At 37.2% G+C, this 22,716-nt stretch overlaps 1 protein-coding gene across 1 annotated transcript in view; it reads right to left on the minus strand.

The window, feature by feature from the left end:
- Positions 1–22,716, minus strand: part of LOC122813297 (solute carrier family 22 member 7-like) — a 1,073,907-nt gene that overhangs the window by 106,122 nt on the left and 945,069 nt on the right. Inside the window, exon 9 of the mRNA XM_044085933.1 lies at positions 5,873–6,079. Within this exon, the coding sequence (XP_043941868.1) occupies positions 5,873–6,079 (207 nt within the window). The remainder of the gene's footprint in view (positions 1–5,872; positions 6,080–22,716) is intronic.

The raw sequence follows: 22,716 nt of genomic DNA on the forward strand, positions 1-22,716 counted from the left end.
ATAAAGTGTTTTACTGTTCCTGATGGGTCTTTATTGTCCTGTGTAGATCTAGTGCCATTTTAAGCATTTCACTATTTGTGTTGTTGAAAAGTCATGCTTGTATAGGAATCCCAAAAAAAAAATTGCCTTCAGTCTACAAGATTAAAATAAGTGAGGAAAGTCAAGAAACTTACAAAAATACAACAGATTTTGAAAAACAGTATATAGATCAAGAAACTTTGATCTGTTTGAAAAAAGAAGAATCTGAAGAAGTACGAAAATGTAAACAACAAAACCTGGAGATATTTTTAAAAAGCATAAAAAAGAAATATGGACATGGGAAAGAAAGAGAGATTTGATATGGTGCAATATTTATGCAAAGGCGAAAGCCAAATTAATCAATATAAAGAAGGCACCCCAAAAGATATTTGAAAAGAAATACAGGGAAAGGCATCAATATATGGTAAAATTCACAATAAATAAAATAATATCACAAAAGGAAATGTAGAAAAGAAGATTAGTAAAGTAGAATTTAAAAAAGCAGAAGTTGAAGTTATGGAATACTGGCAAAGTGAAGGATTTGATGTAGAAGGTCTAACATAGGTTACATCACAGCATGATGGAACGAGTCCCCAAAGTAAGGAGAAACAGGAAGATCAGGAGACATCCAAAGAAGAAATATGGACATGGGAAAGAAAAAGAGATTTAATATGGTGTAATATCTATGGAAAGGGTAAAGCAAAACTAATCAATGCAAAAAGAGCAGCACCAAAGATATTTGAAGAGAAATACAGGCAAAGGAATCCAGACATGGAAAAGTTCACAATACAAAAAATAAGGCAAAGAGGAAAAGTAGAAAAGGAGATCAGTAATGGAGAAGTTAAAGAAATAAAAACTGAGGTAATGAAGTCCCTCCAAAGTGAAGGATTCAGTGTAGAAAATCTAATTTAGAAAGCACCACAACAGGGCAGAGCAATGGAACTCCAAATTAAGGGGAAACCAGTGGAATGGGAAGCAATTGGTCAGGTGTATGTAAAGATATTTTGGTGTCTTCCACAGAAAACCAGTGTAAACATCCACTTGAAGCTGAACAGGAAGGGAAGGAACAGAAAACTGTGGAAACTCTTATGCAGTTAATGCTAAGGAGTGATAGGCCAGTGAGTTCTCATATGACAGAGCAATGGATGATACAGGATGAAATTGAAGAGAATGTGTCACAGGAAGATGTAATAAAACTTTTTATAGAATGCCCAGAGGAAATGGAAAACAAAAAAATGTGCCTTCAGTCTAGAAGAAACTGAGCTAAGAGAAGAGTTGCTTGACTTAACAGAGATAGACAAATTAATATCAATGAAAGAAATAGACTGCAGAAGGTCAATAAAACCCCAAAAGTCAGACGTTTGATAAAACAAATGAACACAGTAATTAGGACTGTGCATAGAGATTCATGTGACATAACAGAAGTAAACAGGATATATTACTGTGCAGCTAAATTAATAACTGATAAATTTCTACCACAAGAACACAGGGTAGTGATGGAAAGGAAGGGGAGAAATCAAATACCATCATGGAAATATCGAACAGAGAAAACTATAAAGCAACTAAGACAAGAAGTGCCACTGTAGAGTATAGAAGAGGGAAGAGATCAACAAAAATACTTAGAAAGATAGACGTGATAAAAGCAATGCACTGTATTAGAACAGATCAGGATCTATCATTCACTATCGCAAATAAGCTGAAAATCTCAGCACAGGTAGAAAAACTTAGAAGATATGCAGATAAATATAAAGGAAAAGTACAAAACAAGCAATGTATTGATGACCCAAAAAAGTTTTACAGATAATTGGAAAACAAGGTAAAGGGAATTGAAAGACCACCAAACAAAGAAGAAATATATACATTTTGGAGAAGTATCTATGAAGATCCTGTGGAACATAACAAATACGCTAACTGGATAGAAGAAGTAAAAGAAAGAATAAGAAGTTTAAAGGTACAAGATATGAAATGGGATGAAGTAACAACCACAGAGATTGAAACAAAGTTAAGAAAAGCCTCTAACTGGAAAACCCCAGGTCCAGATGCAGTACCTAATTTCTGGTTAAAAGTATTAACATCTTTGCAGGAAGATTTAGCCATGAGTAAGAATTATTTATATGTCCACCTCGAACAGACACCAACCTGGCTAACAACAGGTAAAACAATGCTCCTACTTAAGAGTGAACCTGCAAGCTACCCTAAAAATTATAGACCAATAACATGCCTTCCAACAACATATAAACCATACTGGAAATGATGCCAACAGAGTTTATAGTCATTTAGAAGAAAACTAAATTATGGCAACAGAAGAAAAAAGGGCAATAAACGAGTCATATGGAGCAAAGGATCATTTGTTGTTAAATAAAGTCATGGTGGAGAACTGTAAAAAGGGAAGAATTTAAGTATGGCCTGGATTGACCACAAAAAAGGATTTGATAGTATACCACATTCATGAATAAAAGAGTGTTTAAACATGCATAAGACACCCTACACTGATCGATTAAATTACAGTGACCATGAAACAGTGGCAGACTACTTTGCAATTAAGCCATGATAAAGGACAACTTATTATTCCATGGATAAAAATGCAAAGGGGGATATTCCAGGGTGCCTCTCTGTCACTGCTGCTATTCTGCCTTGCCCTCAATCCATTAAACTGTATACTTAACAGCTTAAACCATGGCTATAATTTGGCTCCTAGAAAACAACAAAGTGCAATGACTTCTCATCTTTTCTTTGTCGATCATTTGAAACTATATAGCTCATCAGGTGAGGAACTGAAAGCACAACTGCAAGTTGTCAAAACTTTTCAGATGATATAAGAATGTCATTTGGTCGTGATAAATGTGCAAAAGCAACCTTTAAAGCAGGAAAATTGCAGCAGCAAGAAAACATCAGTTTGGGACAAGAATGTGATGTATGACCTCAAAGTATATGGATATGGTGAAGTAATTGGGCACTATAGGAGAAATGTTCTTAAAAAAAGGCTATCCCTATACAATGGGGAAAGGTGTTACTATGTGAAAACACAATGGGTTATTAAATATAAACCATTATTAGGAGTTGGTTTTGAACCCCCTGATAATACCAAAGTTGGGAATGACTTTATGAGAGCCTTAGTGCTAGAATACAACCTTTCAGTTCAACATGTTGAAACATTGTGGTTAAGAATTGGAACTTATTAAGAAGTGATGGTGAGGTGTATAAACTACTGGGGGGACCAAATTGTATCTTTAAAATGGGGGCCAACTTAAAAAACAAATTTGAATATGACTCAGTATTTGCTGAATTTAAGCAGAAACAAAATGAAGGTGGTACTAAAAATGTGGAAGTTGTAATCAATGTTTTACCATATTTGAAGGTGAATTTTTAATATTAGATAACATAAACAAGGTTAAAGTACATTTCAAGAAAGGAAATTGTTGTTTGAGACATAGTTTATTTAGCTAAGTGCATGTCATGTTCTGTTTTTTTATGTAGGAGAAACTGATAGAGCTCTTAAGAACAGAATCTAAGAACACAACTATCAGATAAAAAGGCAAAACACCAATAATGCCTTATATAGACATTTGGTAGTTAGTCAGACATGCAATGTGTTTAAATTTGCTATTTTAGAAAACTTAATTGTCAATCCAAGGGGAGATAATGTTAAATTATTATTAGAAGAGAAAGAAGTTAAATGGCAGTTATTACCCAATGCCACAACCCCCCTGATATAAATGACAATATCCCAATCAATCCAGTATTAGAATTAAGAATATAGCCAGATTAAGATGGTTTTCATACAGGTTATACATCCAACAGGGAATTGACATCATTTGCACATACCCTTTCTGTTAATATTAGGTAGTATTTGATCATAGGTAGTACACTTTTGATTGCATCCTTCTTATATATGTTTTTTAACAATGTTCAAATTACAAGTATTCTTGTATACAACATGTAAGAGCTTTTATTAATTAATACCAGTAGAGTTTATTTTATGGCAATATGATTCAATTTTATTCGTTGGCATTTTAAGCAAAACCAATTTGTGTAGGTAATTAATGAGTAAGAGGACATCCTGTTGGACAGACTTGAGTATAAAAAAAGGTGATCATGATGAATAAATTTAGATTCTGATGAAGTCCACTGGGTTAGTGAATGAAAGCGCTCAATCTAATAAAGTTTTTACTGTTCCTGATGGGTCTTTATTGTCCTGTGTAGATCTAGTGCCATTTTAAGCATTTCACTATTTGTGTTGTTGAAAAGTCATGCTTGTATAGGAATGCTTAAGGTGTATGCTTTACTAAATGTGATATAAAATAACTTGACCAAGAGGGAGTATAGAGATATTTGGGAACTGATGAAGGATCAACAATAAAACATGAACAAATGCAAATAAAACTTAGTAAGGAATACTTCAGAAGACTTAAATTAATCCTAAAAACAGCTTTGACATTTAGGAACAAAATCTGGCTATAAACTAATTTGCTCTTCCTGACCTAACCTACAGTTTTGGAGTGATTGACTGGCCCCAAAACATGTTGGATAGATTAGATAGGAAAACAAGATGGATGCTTTATGCTCACCAAATGATTTATAAAAATCAGTGCATACCAAGATTATATATTCCCTGTTCTAAAGGAGAGATGGGCCTCCTTGAAATTGATTACATGTATAGATCTGCAATCATGGGACTCCACACATATCAGCTGACCTCACAAGACCCAAAAGTAGTGAAAGTTTTGAAACATGAGGATAATAAATGTAAGATGACTTCCCTGCGTAGGCTAGCAGAAGCATATCGGCATCAAGCAGGAGTGGAAATCAAATTGAAAGTAGATAAAAATCAGGCAGCAACTAAATATGCTAAAAAAAACAAAAGAAAGGATATAAGGTGAAGGACCAGAGGAGAAGGCAAAAAATGTGGAAAAAGCATAAATATAGTTGCAAGAATACAAAACGTCTGGAAGAACCTCATGTTGGTCAGTAAAGAATGCAGAAATGGTTAAGGAGAGGTGAATTTAAGCCAAGAGATGAAAGGTTAATATTGGCGGTCCAAGATATGGGCTACATAAAGCTTGGTTTACAAAGCCCATTGAACATGTGGGAGAAACAGACAAATGTAGGGTTTGTAAAACAGAAATGGAAACAGTTGCACACCTCATTGCTGGTGATGGCATACTAATGGCAGAAGGATTGTATACTGAAAGGCATAATAATTTGGCGAGACTGTTGCAGTGGGGAATGTGCAAACATTATGGTACTGAATTGGCTGAAAAACACTGGAAATACAAACCACAAAGCATCATAGAAAATGATGAAGTTTATATCACAAAGGATCACCCATTACCAACAGTTCAAAAGATACATGCTAGAAAACCAGATATAGTGGCCCAGGAAAAGAAGACAAAAGTAGCATTGATCATTGAAATTGCCACACCCAGTGACTACAGTGTCCTATGTAAAGAGAGACACAAACTCATAAAATATCAGGATTTGCAAGCAGAAATGAGAGCAATGTTGAAGAAAGATACCCAGATAGTTCCAATATAGTAGGAGCAACAGGTCTTATAAAAAAGAGTCTACAATCCTATTTAAATATACTACCAATACATGTAACTCCTTAGAATTGCAGGAGTCATTACTGGGCACATTGTGGGTGCTGAAAAGAGCACTTTTGGCTGACATCAAATGGTGAAATGATACTAATTTCATGAACTTTAATCGTATTTTGACTTAGGAATGGGGTCCATTTCTATCATGGTATTAGAAACTCAAAATATTTGGAGAAATTAAAGAAATAGTGTAAAATTTAAATACTGCTATTTTTCTGGCAAAGAGTTTTACTCCACTGATCGTATACATTACGTACCTTCCTTGCTCAATATCGTCAACTGTCTCAGGCAGGTTAACATTTGTTGTCTCTGGCAGGAAGAAAGCTGCAGCACCACAGATGAAAGCTCCAAAACTGAATATTATGTAAGGTAAATAGAACCATGTGTCTTCCAGCAATATGATCAAAGGAGCAATTGAACTTCCTATCCGACCCACAAAGCCGGTGTATCCAATACCAGTCTGTCTGTAAAAGTTTAAAATTTATTTTGAGTCAAGGATTTTAATACTATGAATTAGTAATGCACTTAGGAACTGTAATCTATTTTGAAATGAATCTCTCTCTCGCATATATATATATATATATATATATATATATATATACATAGATAGATATTGATATACATAAAACTTTTGGTAAAAACATACTCTATAAATTAAAAAAAAATGCTTAGACTTAGGTTTGACCAAGGGATCCAGCATACGTACACTTTATTGTAGAAACAAGGACATAAGGACTTTCACAGTTAAAACTGCTTCTTCAGATGTAATACAATACTGAATCAGGCTTCCAATAAATAGTAAAGTCAATTTAAATGCAGCCAATCACAAAATATCCACATTTAAAGGTACCAAGCAGAGCAATATACAGAATACTACCACTGTGGAAAAAAACAAAAAATATAACTATAATACAATAAAAAAAATAATAAATATATATATATACATAAATGCACACATAAAAATGCTATCTAAAACAGGTTCTGGCTTTGAGCATGGGTTTAATCGGGACCTTATTGAAACCATGATCAAAATCACTTCTCAGTCTAATAATCCATTTTGCTTCAAGTTGCTCAGTTAAATTTCTCACATCACCTCCATGAATACTTTCATAAACTCTCCCTATAACCATAAACCTGAAGCTATGATCACTTGTAGTCTCTTTGATGTGTCTACCTAGGGCATTAGTCATTGTACAAATATTAATATGACATAGATGTTCTTTAACTCTATCTTTTAAAGCCCTATCTGCCTTACCAACAAACAATTATGACAAAGCAAGCATTGTCCTAAGTACACAACATGCATTGAATTACAGTTAGCACCAACTTTAAATAAATACTTTCTACACTGATCTGGATGTAAAAAAGATCCTGTACAATCTAAATACTTACACACAGCACACTCACCACAAGGTTTAGTGCAATTCAGACCACTAATGCCAATATCCTTCTTGGGGTAATATAACTGTATCTTTAAAGACTTCATGTTTTTAAACAAGACCCCGGCTGTTCATCTATTATTTCTTTAATCTCATTATCAATAGTTAAAACAGACCAAAGTGTTTTCAAGACATGAACAAAAGTTCTAACATTGCTAGAATAATAGATCTGCACTTTTAAGTGTCTCTTCCTTTTAGATCCATTCCTCTCTACCTTGTCCTCAGTATTAGCCAGATGGGTCTCAGAAAAGTATGGTTTAGCTAAGCTATCCCTCAACTGTGTAACCTCCTCTATAACATGACAAACATCATTTTCATTGCATCACCTTTTAACGAGTGACCTTACTAAATCATTGGTCTAAGAAAGTCTCAATTTTCTACATTAAGTCTAGAATGTCCGAAGGCTTGATTTTTAATCAAATTCTTAAAAATATGTGGTGGATGCATACTATCTCAATATAAAAGATTATTGCAGTTACAGGATTTCCTGTATATCTTCATCAAAATCTTACCATCCTTGTCTACCATAACTCAGACATCTAAGAAGTCACTACTTTTATCTGAGAATGAGTAGGAAAACTGGAGATATGAGGTACTAGAATTAATATATTCATCAAATGCACATAACGCCTCTAAATAGCTGCACCAAATTAAAAAGATGTCATCCAAGAATCTTCTATAAAAAAATTATAGACTCACTAAAAGGTCCACATAAGACATGCTTAAGCTCCCAAACAGCCATGACAACACTGGCATAGCTATTGGCACAAGAAGTGCCCATAGCTACACCATTCTTTTGCCAATAAAAAAAAATCATTAAAAACAAAAACACATCATTAAAAACAAAAACATTATTTTCCAATACACTCCTCAAGAAAATACAATAAATGTCAATTTTATCAGCAGTAAAATATGTGTGCTCAGTTAAATAATGCTTAATACAGTTAATACCAGCATCATTGGGGATTGCTGTAAATAATGACTTTACATCATAAGTAACCAAAGAAAATGAGTGTCAAACACATATCCCTTAGTCTTAGAAAATAAATCCCTTAAAAGATATCTAGTATCCTTCAAAATATGACAATTTAGATACAAAAGGGATCTCAAAATTTTTTCAATATAAATAGAAAAAGACAGTACACCAATTGCGTCCTGATGCTATAGGATGTAAAGGAGGATGAACAGGATTCTTGTGCAACTTAGGAAGGCCTTGAATGACTGGTATCAGTGGATTATCAGCCATCAAATAATCAAACAAAAGTTTACCAATAATTTTCCAAGTAAATATGCTCAACAAAATACGATGAACATTACCTATCATATAGTTGACACAATTTCTGGATATCTTAGTAAAAAAACAAGTATCAGCCAACATTATTTGCATTTCTGTAACATACCAGTCTCTATCTAGCACAACAATAAGTCCACTCTTGTTGGACAGTCTTATAAGAATATCTGTATTGTCTTAGAGTTTCCATAAAGAAGCAAACTCATCCTGAGTCAAGTTACAATGGTTATGGAATTTATTCCTGTCAGAATTCATTTTATGGAACTCATCTATACATAACTTTTCAAAAGCTGCTACTAACAGATTTAAAATAGGGACATAAACACTGGGCTTTCTGAAACAATCAAAAGTTCTTTTAACATCTGTATTATTTTTATAATTCAGTCTCAACATCAAATTTCTATTGAAGATCTTTAAGCTAAGAATTACCTCAGCAAATTCTGCATTTTGAGTTGGAATAAAAGACAACCCTCTGGATAAAAGTTCATGATCCATAGGAGTTAATGTATAGGATGATAAATTCCAAACTAGGGTGCCTTGTTGCATTTCAGGGCTTTGTTTATGTTCGGTGTTATTACAAGATCCTCTTCCAGTTTCCTCTCCATTCTGAGATGACTCATTGAGTGTTGTCTCACCAAAGATGTTTCTCTGTTCTTGATGGGTAACAGAAAATTTAGCTTCATCTGAATAAAAAGAAGCAATACCATTACCCTTTTTTGTTGTCATTAGGTGCATTAGGTGCACTTGTACTTCCACAATAAGCGTTTTCTTCCTAGCACCTAAATCCCTTGAATACAATGCCCCCAATGACTTACTAACTGATTTACTAAGAGGCATAGTCATAGGAGTTGTGGTGCAATTGGTTAGGTCAGCTGCTATTCTCACAGCTGAAGTTGGGGGCTCATCTGAACTTGCTGCTTGATTGGTGGAAGGAGAAATGGTTCTGGGTCATGTAAAAACATGGCCATTTTCAAAATCAGAACAGTCCCATATTAATTTCTTTAACTTGATCCTAATAGGTTTCCTCTCATACAAGGACACTACATCCAATACACCAGATGCATGTTTATCAAGCAGATCAGTCTGAAATTGTTCATATAATTCACATTGTTGTTGTAATATAATGGTAGAGAGTCATTCCAGTTCTCTTTGTGAAAACCTTACAAGAAGACTCAGATACTTAAAAGCTGCACTCTAAATTCACTTTCTGCCATTCGACAAATAGCTCCAGAAAAGTACTGCTCTGTGTAGGCATTTTTAAAATGCGTAGCCCTCTTGAGACCACACCAAGTGGAATTCAAGCTTCTGATTGAAAGCTTTGTACCTGGTACCTTTTAAGTCTGAACAAATTGCTTTCAAGAGCATGCATCTTAATTCTTAAAGATACAATGTCTGAGGTGGTATTATCAGCAATACTGACAGCAGTATTAAATGATGAGGAGTCAATAAAGGGGTAACCCATACACGTTTTGTCATGATACTCCAATTATAGTTGGTAAAAAAAAAAGCAGACTAACTATAAATGAACTTTAGTTAAGCTAAACAGATACAGTAGAAAATGGAATGTCTGCTGAATATGTGCTAGTGGCACAAAGTACAGACAAAGAGAGATTATACAGTGGGGCATGTGTGGACACATCATAAAATGTTAAGAGAGGTGCTAGGGAATGAAATGCTAGCACCATTAATTAACTTTTAATCATATATCACAAACAAAGTGTATACTTAAAACAATAAAAAGTAGTTCAGTATGGGAGAAATAAATGATTAATGAAAAATGGCACAGTAAATACAAACCTTCATATCAGTCTTATACTTTTTCATGTTTGGTCATATGACGATTTAGCTATTAGATCAGTTTTCAATGTGGATGGGATTTAATACTTGAAAAGGTGTCTGATGTGAGAGCATGCATTTATATTGTCAATTTTTTTATGAAATAGTTATTTATCATGAACTGAACTGCTTTTTATTGTATTAACTAATTTAAATATAATTCAGTGGATCCTACTGAGCCATATTTATTGTTTGTTTTATGAGTAAAGTGAATTACCAATGACTACAAATACTCTTATAAAAGCTGCTCATAAGGACACGTGCAAGGATTCAGAAAGAACCCCAGCACTGACTGTATGAGCTGCAGACAAAAGAGGATATTTCCATAATGCAGAAAAATCTGATTTACAGACGTGTTAGCCGAAATGATGAAAGACCTTGTTATCTGCTAGTATACATGTCTCTGAATCAAACAAAACCCTTGCAGATAGTAATCTGTATTTTCCAGTAATAGTTAACACTGGTTACCAATGTATCTCGTAAGCACAATCAGCCCCATTTACTCTCCTATATGCATGTACCCATTCAAACACACATACACAGATATACCTCTTACTTGTTTCTAAACTGACTGAATGACCCTGATGTCTCTTCACTTTTTTGTCCATGTTCTTGTATATTGTGGATCATTAGTCAGTAACTCAGTCAGTCATTATGCCAGACATTAGAACTTAATTCTATTTATTGTTCATAAAATGCGCCATGATGTTAGATCTGTTGCTTTACTAATTGTTTCTGCTGTTGTTGTTGAGTTCAATAGTGTACAAATTCACCCTGGTGTCATCTAGTGGTCCTCCTTGATTTATCCTGAAGCCTCCCCACACACAGCTACATCCCTACTGCTTTCAAGTGTCCCTGATTTTACTGACCGATCTTGCTGTTTCCTTTTATGCATGCCCTGTCCCTCAAAACTTGCATACACTTCTAATTTATGAATAACTACGCTGATCTTACGGACTCCCTCCAAGTGCGAATGCACCTACCAACTACTATAAATTAACTGATAATAGATGTAAAACACCCAAAGAGTTTTAGGATCCTAGATAGCCCCCCAAGCTAACTGCTCACCGCGTGGCACCTAGACTACCTACGCTGATCTTACGGACTCCCTCCAAGTGCGAATGCACCTACCAACTACTATAAATTAACTGATAATAGATGTAAAACACCCAAAGAGTTTTAGGATCCTAGATAGCCCCCCAAGCTAACTGCTCACCGCGTGGCACCAAGACTACCTACGCTGATCTTACGGACTCCCTCCAAGTGCGAATGCACCTACCAACTACTATAAATTAACTGATAATAGATGTAAAACACCCAAAGAGTTTTAGGGTAAATAACAATTCTTGAGCCACACTTCCTAGTCAGGACGTGCTCCGTTGGTGGGAATCAGACAGTACCTCACATAAAATCAGCCTCTGTAAATTTATTCCCAAACAGTAAATCCAAGGAAAAAGGCAAGCATTTACTTTTAAAAATTGACTACTGCACCTAAAACCAGATACCTTTAGGACCCTGCTGAGTTCTTGTGGTGTAATGATGTCAGCAAAGTTATAATTACACCCCAGCAGTTTCCGCCATTTTATTTCTTGTCCTCCACAACTGACTGCATCAGGTACTGTCCTGGCTTCCTGCCCGGCTGCATCTCCCTGCCACTAGGTAAATGTTTATCTCTTTCAGAGAAAACAACTGTCTTATTGTTAACTTATGCTATTGTAGTTTTTTGAATTGTGCTCAGCGTGACTGACTACAAAACTTTCACGGAAATGATTCAAGGTCTAAATGTATGGCTGGCACTGCATAGCGTCTTTGAACCTTAGTTAAATTGTTCTTCATACAGTATTAAATTGTTTTGTTTTTGAGCTTTGTTCAGTGCGACTGGCTACTAGGCATTCATAGAAATGCCTCAGGGTCTGCATTTACTGTTCACGCTGCATAGTGTCGAAGAACTAGAGTCAAAGTGTTTGTAATATAGAACAACTACATTCACTGCTTCTCCTTTGTAAAACATATAGAGTTTAATTAATGTAACTATTAGACTCCTATGGAAATGTGGCAGACTTGAATACTTTGTTGGCGTCGTTGTTACTCGCTACTAATGTTTGCTGAACAATACTGGTTGATGCCTTTGACTACTTATAGGACACTCTGGTACTTATAAAACGTATTTCTGTGTTGTTATCTGTTGTTTAAGGGTGCTTGGCTTTTGTCATACTCACTTGCTGAATATTATTTTAAAAGGCAACAACTTTGGGAAATGCATGAGTCTTATTAGCCTTGTAAAGTCACTTACTACTAAATTAAACCACTGTCTCTCTCCCCTATTTAGATCCTAGATAGCCCCCCAAGATAACTGCTCACCGCGTGGCACCTAGACTACCTACGCTGATCTTACGGACTCCCTCCAAGTGCGAATGCACATACCAACTACTATAAATTAACTGATAATAGATGTAAAACACCCAAAGAGTTTTAGGGTAAATAACAATTCTTGAGCCACACTTCCTAGTCAGGACGTGCTCCGTTGGTGGGAATCAGACAGTACCTCACATAAAATCAGCCTCTGTAAATTTATTCCCAAACAGTAAATCCAGGGAAAAAGGCAAGCATTTACTTTTAAAAATTGACTACTGCACCTAAAACCAGATACCTTTAGGACCCTGCTGAGTTCTTGTGGTGTAATCCCGCTCCGCCCCTGGCCTCGGGCTCAGCTCCGCTCCCACCCTGCCCCTTATTCCACCCGCATCCACTACCCCTACTTTTTTTAGGTCATCTAGCCCATCCCATATTCCATTCCACCAACCACAACTGTCCCCCACTTTGTCACTTTCCTCCCACATTTCTGACTCTCTATACTATTAAACATATTTCTTCTTGTCCTATCACTATATCATGGCCAAAATACATACTCTAGCATCCCTTTATAGTACCACTCCTTCTTATTCCTTATCTTTTAACTAAATACGAAACTCACACACTCTCAGGTATTCCCTCCCAAAGACAAACCTCCTCTCATTCAAACTATCCCTCCAATCTTATCTCTCCCTCACTTTACTCTACCAATACCCTAGGCTCAAAGATAGTCCATCCCACCCTCTACCACCCCAAGAAAACCACAACTAAAACCAATCTAAAATTACTATTTAAGCTCCAAAGACTACTAGACCACCTGAAAGTTTGTATCACTAAAGATGGCGATATCCACCCCAACCCAGGCCCTAGCACCACCGAAGCTCTATACCCTCTAACTACGCGGAAGTTCTGCTGGCGCACTCCTGATATTTCACCTCAATATAAGAAGGATTAATAACAAAGTTCACAACTTAGATGCGTTGGTAGCTACCCACTCCCTGACATTATGTGCCTATCGGAAACATGGCTTAAACCAAGCACCAAGGATGAAGAAATGATCCCACCCGGGTATAATATTCTTAGGGCTGACCGGTTAACTAAAAGGGTGGGGAACAGCTGTTAGATTTAAGAATTCACTGAACGTCATAAGGAATCCACTCCAACCCCCTAAGGGCTCCAACCTAGAACTGATTGCCCTAAAACTATGCTTAAACAGTCAAAAAAGCATTAACCTTGTAGTAATCTATATACCACCAGGAAAGAACTTAGAAAACCTAGAGCAAACCCTCAGCTGGTTAGCCACTAATTTCCCTCAAGAAACCATAATACTAGGAGACTTCAACATTGACTGGTCCCTCTACTCCAAACACATAAATCCCACCCTATCAACCTACATGGGTTCTCCCAAAATATTCTATCTCCCACTAGAATAGGAAACACTCAACAAAAAGAGAGTATTATTGACTGGATTCTTACCAACAAGGGTAAAACAACTATACCACGGGACCCTTCCCAACGACCTTAGTGACCACCTTATTACTTATATCAGAAAACTCAAATGCCCACCTACTAACCTCCCCCCAACCAGACTAATTAGAAACAACAAGAAATTTGTCCCTAACCAATTTCTTGCAGAACTCAAATCTTGTAATTGGTCCATCCTAAAAACTTTATTGCTAGAAGAGAGAGTCTCTTATTTTAACGACACTTTCCTTAAGATACTTGACTCCCATGCCCCAAAGCGACTTATCAGAACCAAGGTACGAATTGCACCTTGGTTAACAGGAGACACCAAAACTAAAATTAAACTTCGGGACCAAGCCTGGAACAAATGGAGAGCTACCAAATCTCCCCTAGATCGCATTAAGTTTCAACAGCTTAGAAACTCAACTAAAACTGCCATTACTACAGATAAAAAACACTATTTCTGTCACCTCCAGGATAAACATCAGCATAACCCAAAGAAATTTTGGGCTGGATTCAATAATCTTCTCCATCCTGGCAAATCCACCACTCCCACCCCTGAGAAACTCATTGGGAAACATCCAGAAGTAATAGCCAACACCTTTAACTCTTTTTTTACCGAGACTATTCAATCACTAGCCAGTCAACTTTCCTCTACCCCCCCACCAGCAAGCCTAACTAATGACCAAGACCACCCCTCCTTTAACTTACAGCCAATATCCACCTCCTATATACGTACCCTTCTGAAAAAGCTCAAACCAACCACCCTGGCGGCGGACCAACTCCCAGCAGACTACTTACAAATCGCATCAGATGCCATAGCATACCCCATATCAATCTTGATTAACAGAACCATAGCTGAAGCTACCATTCCCTCTATTTGGAAAATTTCCTATATCATCCCTTTTCACAAAGGCGGGACCTCTACAGACACATCTAACTACAGACCCATTGCTATACTGTCTCCACTAGCCAAAATTATGGAACGGTGTGTTCATAAACAGCACATAAACTACCTCACCCTAAATAGTCTATTGTCCCACACCCAGCATGGTTTTCGCCCCCATCATAGCACAACCACTGCCCTTCTCTCTTTCGTGGACTCACTCAACAGCAACCGTAACAACAAATTAATATCCTCCGCTCTCTTTCTTGACTTGTCAAAAGCCTTGATATGGTCAATCACCAACTCCTGCTCCACACCTTGAAAACACTACGTCTTAGTAACCTCGCTATCAGCTGGTTCAATGCTTACCTCACTGGTAGAAAACAAGCCGTCCAATGGCAAAACAAGCTATCCGATCTACTCCCAAATAACATCTGTGTTCCCCAAGGCTCTATACTTGGTCCCCTTCTCTTCTCTGTCTTTATAAATGATCTTCACTCAGTCATCCCTAGAACCTCTTGTATTCAATATGCAGACGACTCCACCCTGATCTGCTCAGACATCTCCCTCACCAAACTCCAAGTTTCAACCCAGCAGTGCTTTACTATAGTTGAAAAATGGTTCTCAGGTTTAAAACTCTTACTAAATCCTACTAAAACCAAGTTACTGCTATTTTTTCCCTCTGCATCCATCGGCCAAGGTAAAGAACCTCCAAACGCCAACAACCCTACTTTCCACGTGATCTCTACCAATGGAACCATCATAGAGCCTGTCTCCCACACCAAACTACTTGGTGTGACCATCGACCACAAGCTCAAATTTGACATACACATCAGCTTAACCATTAACTCTGTCAATAAGAAACTAGGCTCCATGTACAGAATAAATAACTTCCTAACCCCACACACCAAACTAACTATAGCTCGCACCCATCTCCTTTCAACCCTCCTTTATGCCTCCCCAATATTTTCATTCCTCAACAAGACTGAGCTAAATAAACTTTCTACAGCTTATAACCATATAGCCAGATTCATAACAGGGACGCCTTATCGAACCCACCACTGCCTAAATCTAAAGGCACTTGAATGGTTAGAACTGCCCAATATTCTCAAAATCAACCAACTCACTGAGGCATTTAAGATAATTAACCAACCAGACAACACCCCCTCACTTAATAAAATACTTACCCCTACTCCAACCTAACCTGCCTCAGATCTTCTAAAACTGTCCGGGTACAAACCGTCAAATCTAATAACTCTGGAGGTGATGCTCTCTACACCAACTCCATTGGTAGGCTTTGGAACTCCCTCCCAACCAGCCTAAGAATTATTACCTCACTCAACCAATTCAAAAAACACCTCAAAGAATTCCTCAAGTCACACTGGCTGTGCCCCTATACCAAACCTGACTAACAAAATGTCCAGGCCTGTACCACCCCAGAATTCCACCACTTCCCTCTAGGACGACAATTGCAATTGAAGCATGTGAGATTATTTACTTAAGTTCTGTGCCTGTTTTATATAGTGTGTAAAGCCAATTGTTGTATTTTTATTCTCTATTTCAACTACATGTATAGCCAATTGTTTCATTTTTATCTCTATTTCAAATATATGTAAAGCCTATAGTAATTTTTACTGTCTTAGCATCTATTATGTTATCTGTACCTTTTTCTTGGAGCTTTTCTCCCCGGGCCTCTACTGAAAATGGACATGTATCCAGCTAGACTAGCCCGGTAAACAAATGTAAAATAAAATAAATAATAAAGATTAGAGTTTCATACATATTAAATAAAAAAATATCTTCTAACACTAACCCCTCAGTTAGTGTAGAGAATTAATGCTCCTACTCTCTGTGTTTTCACTTTAGCATTTTTCTTTAAAAAGACTTCTGTACTAAGAGATAATCCTTTGTGTCTAGTAGAGCAGCAGAGTCAACTTTCTCTCTCTCTCTGTCTCTCTCTGCTATAAAAGCTGTGTCTGACTGCTAAAGGTACAGTGCCTGAATTTTTCTAAACTTAAGGCAAGAGAGCATCCTTTATGTTTACTGTTTCCCCCATCTCATGTGTTTCATACTGCCAAACTAATCTTCTTCTTCTTCTTCTTCTTTCGGCTTTATCCCGGTTAGGGGTCGCCACAGCGGATCACCTGTCCGCACATTGAATGGCAGTGGAGTTTTACGGTGTCGAGTTGCCAGCCAGCCAACCTTCCACAGAAGGCACACTCACACGCACACCTAGGGCCAATTTAGAGTGTCCAATCCACCTACAGCATGTCTTTGGGATGTGGGAGGAAACCGGAGCACCCGGAGGAAACCCACGCGACCACAGGGAGGACATGCAGACTCTGCACAGAAGGCACCCCAGCTGAGGATCAAACCGGAGAACCTCTTGCTGTGAGGCGGCAATGCTAACCACTGCACCACCGTGGCCGCCCTCATACTGCCAAACTAATAATAAAATAAAATAAAAATAAACTCCAAGTGCTTAATATGTGCAATATCAAGAGTGCATCCCTGTCATGTAGTGCCCCCCCCCCCACCCAGTTTTGCAGGATTTGCTCATTAGTCTAGGTCAGGGTGGAAGTACGACAGCAATCCCCCAACTTACAAACATTCACATTTGATGTGAAGGTTAAGGAACTACTTCTAAGTGAAGTATTCAGTGCCAGGACTTGTTCATTGGAAGACTGGCTTGTAAAGTAGATGTCATATTTTTAACTGTGCACATAAATAACAGAACTGTACAGCAAAAGTGGGCAGTAAAAATACCCTCTTCTGTGAGCCTACTAAGAAATGTATCTAGTTCAAGGCTGGCTTAAAAGGTACAAATGTGGCCAAAAAGGAGTAAACAAAATAAATATATAATATATATAACAGAAGCTTTATGCATAGTTCCTAATCTTTGTAATATACACATGGGTCTACTTCACGACTGAAAACTCATTTGACTGAATTTCATTTGACTGAGACCATAAATACCTAATAATGTATTATTTAATCACTCTCCCACCCATATTCTCCTCCTGTTCCCTAATGAAAAACATCCCTCCTGCTCCCCAACCCTAAAATCCCCCTTCCAGTCCCAAAACTTAAATGTGTCTCCCTTTCTCTGCCTGAAACTCCCAACCTAGACTTCTAACATACATTCCCTTCCCTTCACACTCCTTCCCTGGGGTAACCATGCAGGGAGAGTGGATTTGCTAGACCTGGCTGGTGTTGCAAGCTACAAGGCCCCAAAATCCCTGGACATGAGACAGTGACCTTCAAGTGCCTGCAATTTGGACACTTTCATTAGACCTGTTTTTGAAACAGCCTTTATATGATCCATATTAGGTAACAATATTTTCAGTCTTACAATTCCGTCTTAACTAAGGCAATATGTGCTTTGCAAACTATATAGCTTCACTTTTATGAAGTGAAGTTGGGATCACTAGTGTAGCATGTTCTAACAAGTATCTGCAATTCCCTGACAGAGTTAATTCAATCTGACAGTTTTCAGATTTCTTCAGATTATCTCTCTATAGGTTATCTTGGTTATTTTGTACAATCTATATACACCTTGCATATATTACCCTCTAGAACATCATGATTTTTTTTTATCTTTTTGTCTTCCTAGTCAGTTTCATCCAGTACATTCAGCAATGAAGCTTATACATTTTACAACTTCACAGTCAAAATTATCTCTCTCATTTATAAAAGTAAGTGGTTACTGGAAGGAACAATCTGTAATGTTGTCCTTGCATTTCTTATGCTCTTATTGAATTTATATGCCACTAATCTAAAAGAGCACCTTTCTATGAATAAGGGTTTTTTAGACTTAGGTTGGTAAAAATTGTCTCATGGCATGTGGTCTGTCAAAAATAGTCTTTTCAAAGCAGATGCATATGGAAATATACATGTGGTCATACTCTGGATAAGCACTCACTTTCCATCAAAGGATAAACTTTTAACCTCTGTAACTTATCTTAGGTCAAAATCAGTCACTCTTACATGGTCATTTTTTTTCTGACACAGTGTTGCACCTAGCCGTCAGCACTTGCATCAGCTCCACAGCACTAGACACTTTAAAAAATGCCTAACAGTCATAGTTAAAAGACACCATTACTGTTTCTTATTGTTTCAGAACTTAGGTAGGCATGTCACCTTCTCAGTGGTCTAAACAGAGGCACAGAGGGTGTGGTGACATGACCAAAATGATATCACTTTGGGTATGGTCATGGCTATAGAAATGTGGCTTAGTATATAACATCACCACTGGAGTGGCCAGCATGACATTAGGTTTAATAGATATATCAATGCAAAGCTATAAGTAAGCAAACAGCAAAATACCACATGTAAGTCTCTGACTGTAATAGTTATGATGACCCCTCTCGAGGCCAGTGTACAAGGAGCCTCAATCCTCACCACTGATACCTGTGGGGAACGTTCACTTTCAGAGAAAAAGATACACACAGTATTTCCAGATGCAGCTCCCTGCATCAAGTACAACCTCCCTTAAGAATACACAGGGAAGAAAGTGAGCCCTGGGACCGGATTTCTTTATATCTGTCTCCTCCAGGGTGACAATAAGACTCCCACTAGCACAGCTGTAGGGTTAAATCATTAGCTGATTGTCCAAGCCAAATCCTCCAGCACCCTCTCTGTGAAACCAGTGCTTCGTGTCCCTGCTCCAAGTAGCTGACACACACATATTGTGAGATTTGATTTTCACACACACACACACACACACACACACACACACACACACACACACACACACACACACACACACACACACCTGTGAAAGGCAGGCACAGATTTAGCCACTGTGCCCCTTCTGTCTAGTCTATAAGGTAGTTATCACTGCCACCAGACACTCCACGATCAGCTTCTCTAAGGCACTTAACAAAAGGTGTCCAACTATACTATGTAATACTAATATTAATATACATGGTAGTATTTGACCAAGAGAACTAGGCCTTCAGTAGTGGCTCATACAGTGTCACAAAATAGACATAAGCACTCTCAAAGGTTAAATGTTTTCTAAAAGGAACAGCCACAGCAAACGTTTTAAATATATTTAATAATAAATAATGAAATAACATGAAAATACTGAATATGTATTTACAGTAAATCACATAGTTCAAGTCGCAGGAAATATTGAAAATAACATTGATGGACAGGCTCAGACAAATAAAGAAAAACAATATCTAAACAAAGCTCCACTATATTTTCCTGACTCACTCTGGGAGAATTACTATTCCCTATTTACTTAATACAGCAAGGCAGATGATGTGGTGAATGGTCCTTCTTGTTGTCAGGTCCAAGACAGAATACTCAGTACTGAAAGATTTCTCTTTGTAATATCTAAAATTTCCAAAATGGCTGACAGAATGACCACATCTGGTCACCTGACTCTGGGTTTTCACACTATTCCCCTTTAAAGCTGGAGACAAGATGTTAGCATAGATGTGATGAGATGCATATCCAAAGTTTTACTAATGTTTTTGGCAGTGCCTGGGGCTTTCCCTCTTTTTACTGAGCTAATGAACAAAGACTTCTTCCACACATACCATCTCCGGTCCAACCCACAGCTGTGAGATAAGCACTGCCATGGCCCAACAGGTGGTTCATTTAACATTATTAAGTAAGAGGTAAGCTAATTGTTTAACCCCTTCTTTTCAATGTACTTTGCTAACATATGTACATACAGTCTCACGCGTATATTCCTTCTCTGTCCAGCAGGACCTACTGCTGATACATGTTTTAACACTAGCAACCTTACAAGCACATTTTGATTTTCAAATGCCACACAGTTCTAATACATTTGTAACATAAGCATCTGTATAAATCACTTTGATATTCAAATGCCATACAGTTCTAATACATTCATAACACAAGCATCTTGTAAAAATCAGTTTGATATTCAAAGGTCATATCATTCCTTACAGAACTCCAGCTGGCTTTGCTGACATTAGCCCATATCATCACAATAGTAAAATGAATAGCAGCCAGGAAAATCACTAATATCAAGTTTAAAGGGGAAAATATAATGTGAATACAATGAGCATACACTTATTTTTAAAACTTTCAAGGAAAGAGCAAAAAACTAGAAAAAATATTCTATGCACATTGCCCATTTTCCCTGAGCAAGAAAAATGTATATTGAAGATGGTGCCAATAACCAAATTAAAAGCAGAAACAGATATTCACTTTTGCCAGACAGGTATTCTGAAGAAAAAGCCTTTTAACACAATATGTAACTTTAAACCATGATATATATGCTAAATAAACCGAATGAATTAAAATACACTACTCTGAACTACTTCCCCTGCTGTAACATAATAATATCAGAGAGACAGAGAGAGAGAGCACATAAAAAAGCAAGTTGGATAGCATTACTTTACCCAAACTTCTGCACACTGACACCATGCTCGAAGCCCATTCCAAAATTAAAAAATGCAGAACTTCTTATGGCCTTCTTAAAATTAAACAAGACTAAAAATTTCTGCATCACAATTCTGTACATTCCCTCCTGGCAATAATATTCCAGTCCTAAAAGATACCATCTCCTGGATATCTAATAATATCACCAATGAAACTGTCATCTTAGGAGACTTTGCTATTAATTCGCAAAAGTTCATATCTCATTTCCCAACTTCCAGTATGAATTTATTTGGATTCACACAACTCAACACAACATTTTGTCAGTCAAGGATCTATCCTTGACAGGAGTTTGGTTACAGATCCAAAAAGTACACTAAAGCATGCAGTCTCCCTGACACTGTAAGTGACCATCTCCCAGCATATACCCATAGGACTATATCCCATTTGGATAAAGAGCATCACTATAAAATGTCCAGTAACTTATCAAACTTTATCCCACAAATGGTCATTAACCTTCTAAAATCTCTAAACTTGTGCATGTTAAATACTCTACCTCTGGACTATGCAGTAAGCCTTAATGCAGCATTTCTAGATACCCTTAATAGCATAGCACCCTTCGAACAAAAAAAAAAAAGCCAACCATGTTCCTTGGCTATCAAAAATCATAAAACATTTAACAACAAATGGGGACAAAGCATAGAGGGAGTGGCTAAAGCATAAAACCAATATTTATTTACAAAACTTAAGACAACTGTGTAATCAGGTTAAAAAAACAAGTAATTAAGGACAAAAACACTTTTATCTTGAGCTACAAAGCAACCACAAACACAGCCCCAAATAATTCTGGTCCTCCATTTCTTCGTTACTTAACCCTGGATCCAAATGTGATCCCAGTCCATCTCCTGATAAATTCCCCCTCAAATTGCAGAGATATGCAATACATATTTTATTGAAAGCATATCAAACCTCACCTGTAACCCTAGCCACCCCACCACACCTTTCTCACTACATCCCCCTAACCCTATTACCAATATACCTCCTTCACAGAACACTGGGAATAATTCCCCACTTACATCTCAGTCCCCCAAAATCCACACATACCTTATCTACACTTCCTCCCACTTTCACACTACAATCTGTCCCCATTGACTTCATAAGAAAACATTTACTTAAGATCAAACCCTGCTTTGTCTGTGCAGATAACCTTCCAAATTAATATTTAAAAATAGCTGCAGATTATTTTGCTTATTATATTTGTGCTCAGGCTTTCACTGCTCCCCTACCTTACCCCCATTCGCACACACCCCTGGATCAATTTCCTTTACAGCTAATTTTGTTTCCACACCCCTCCCACATTCCCACATACATTAATATTGTCCAGTCCTACTCCACCCTTCCTCCCTTTACCCCTCCCTCCTTCTATCACTCTTTGTCACCTCTCGCTCACTTTCTCTAATTGTTTCTTTATAT

The sequence above is a fragment of the Protopterus annectens genome, chromosome 1.part0, assembly GCF_019279795.1.
Source record: "Protopterus annectens isolate FY-2018-M chromosome 1.part0, PAN1.0, whole genome shotgun sequence".
Taxonomy (NCBI): domain Eukaryota; kingdom Metazoa; phylum Chordata; order Ceratodontiformes; family Protopteridae; genus Protopterus; species Protopterus annectens.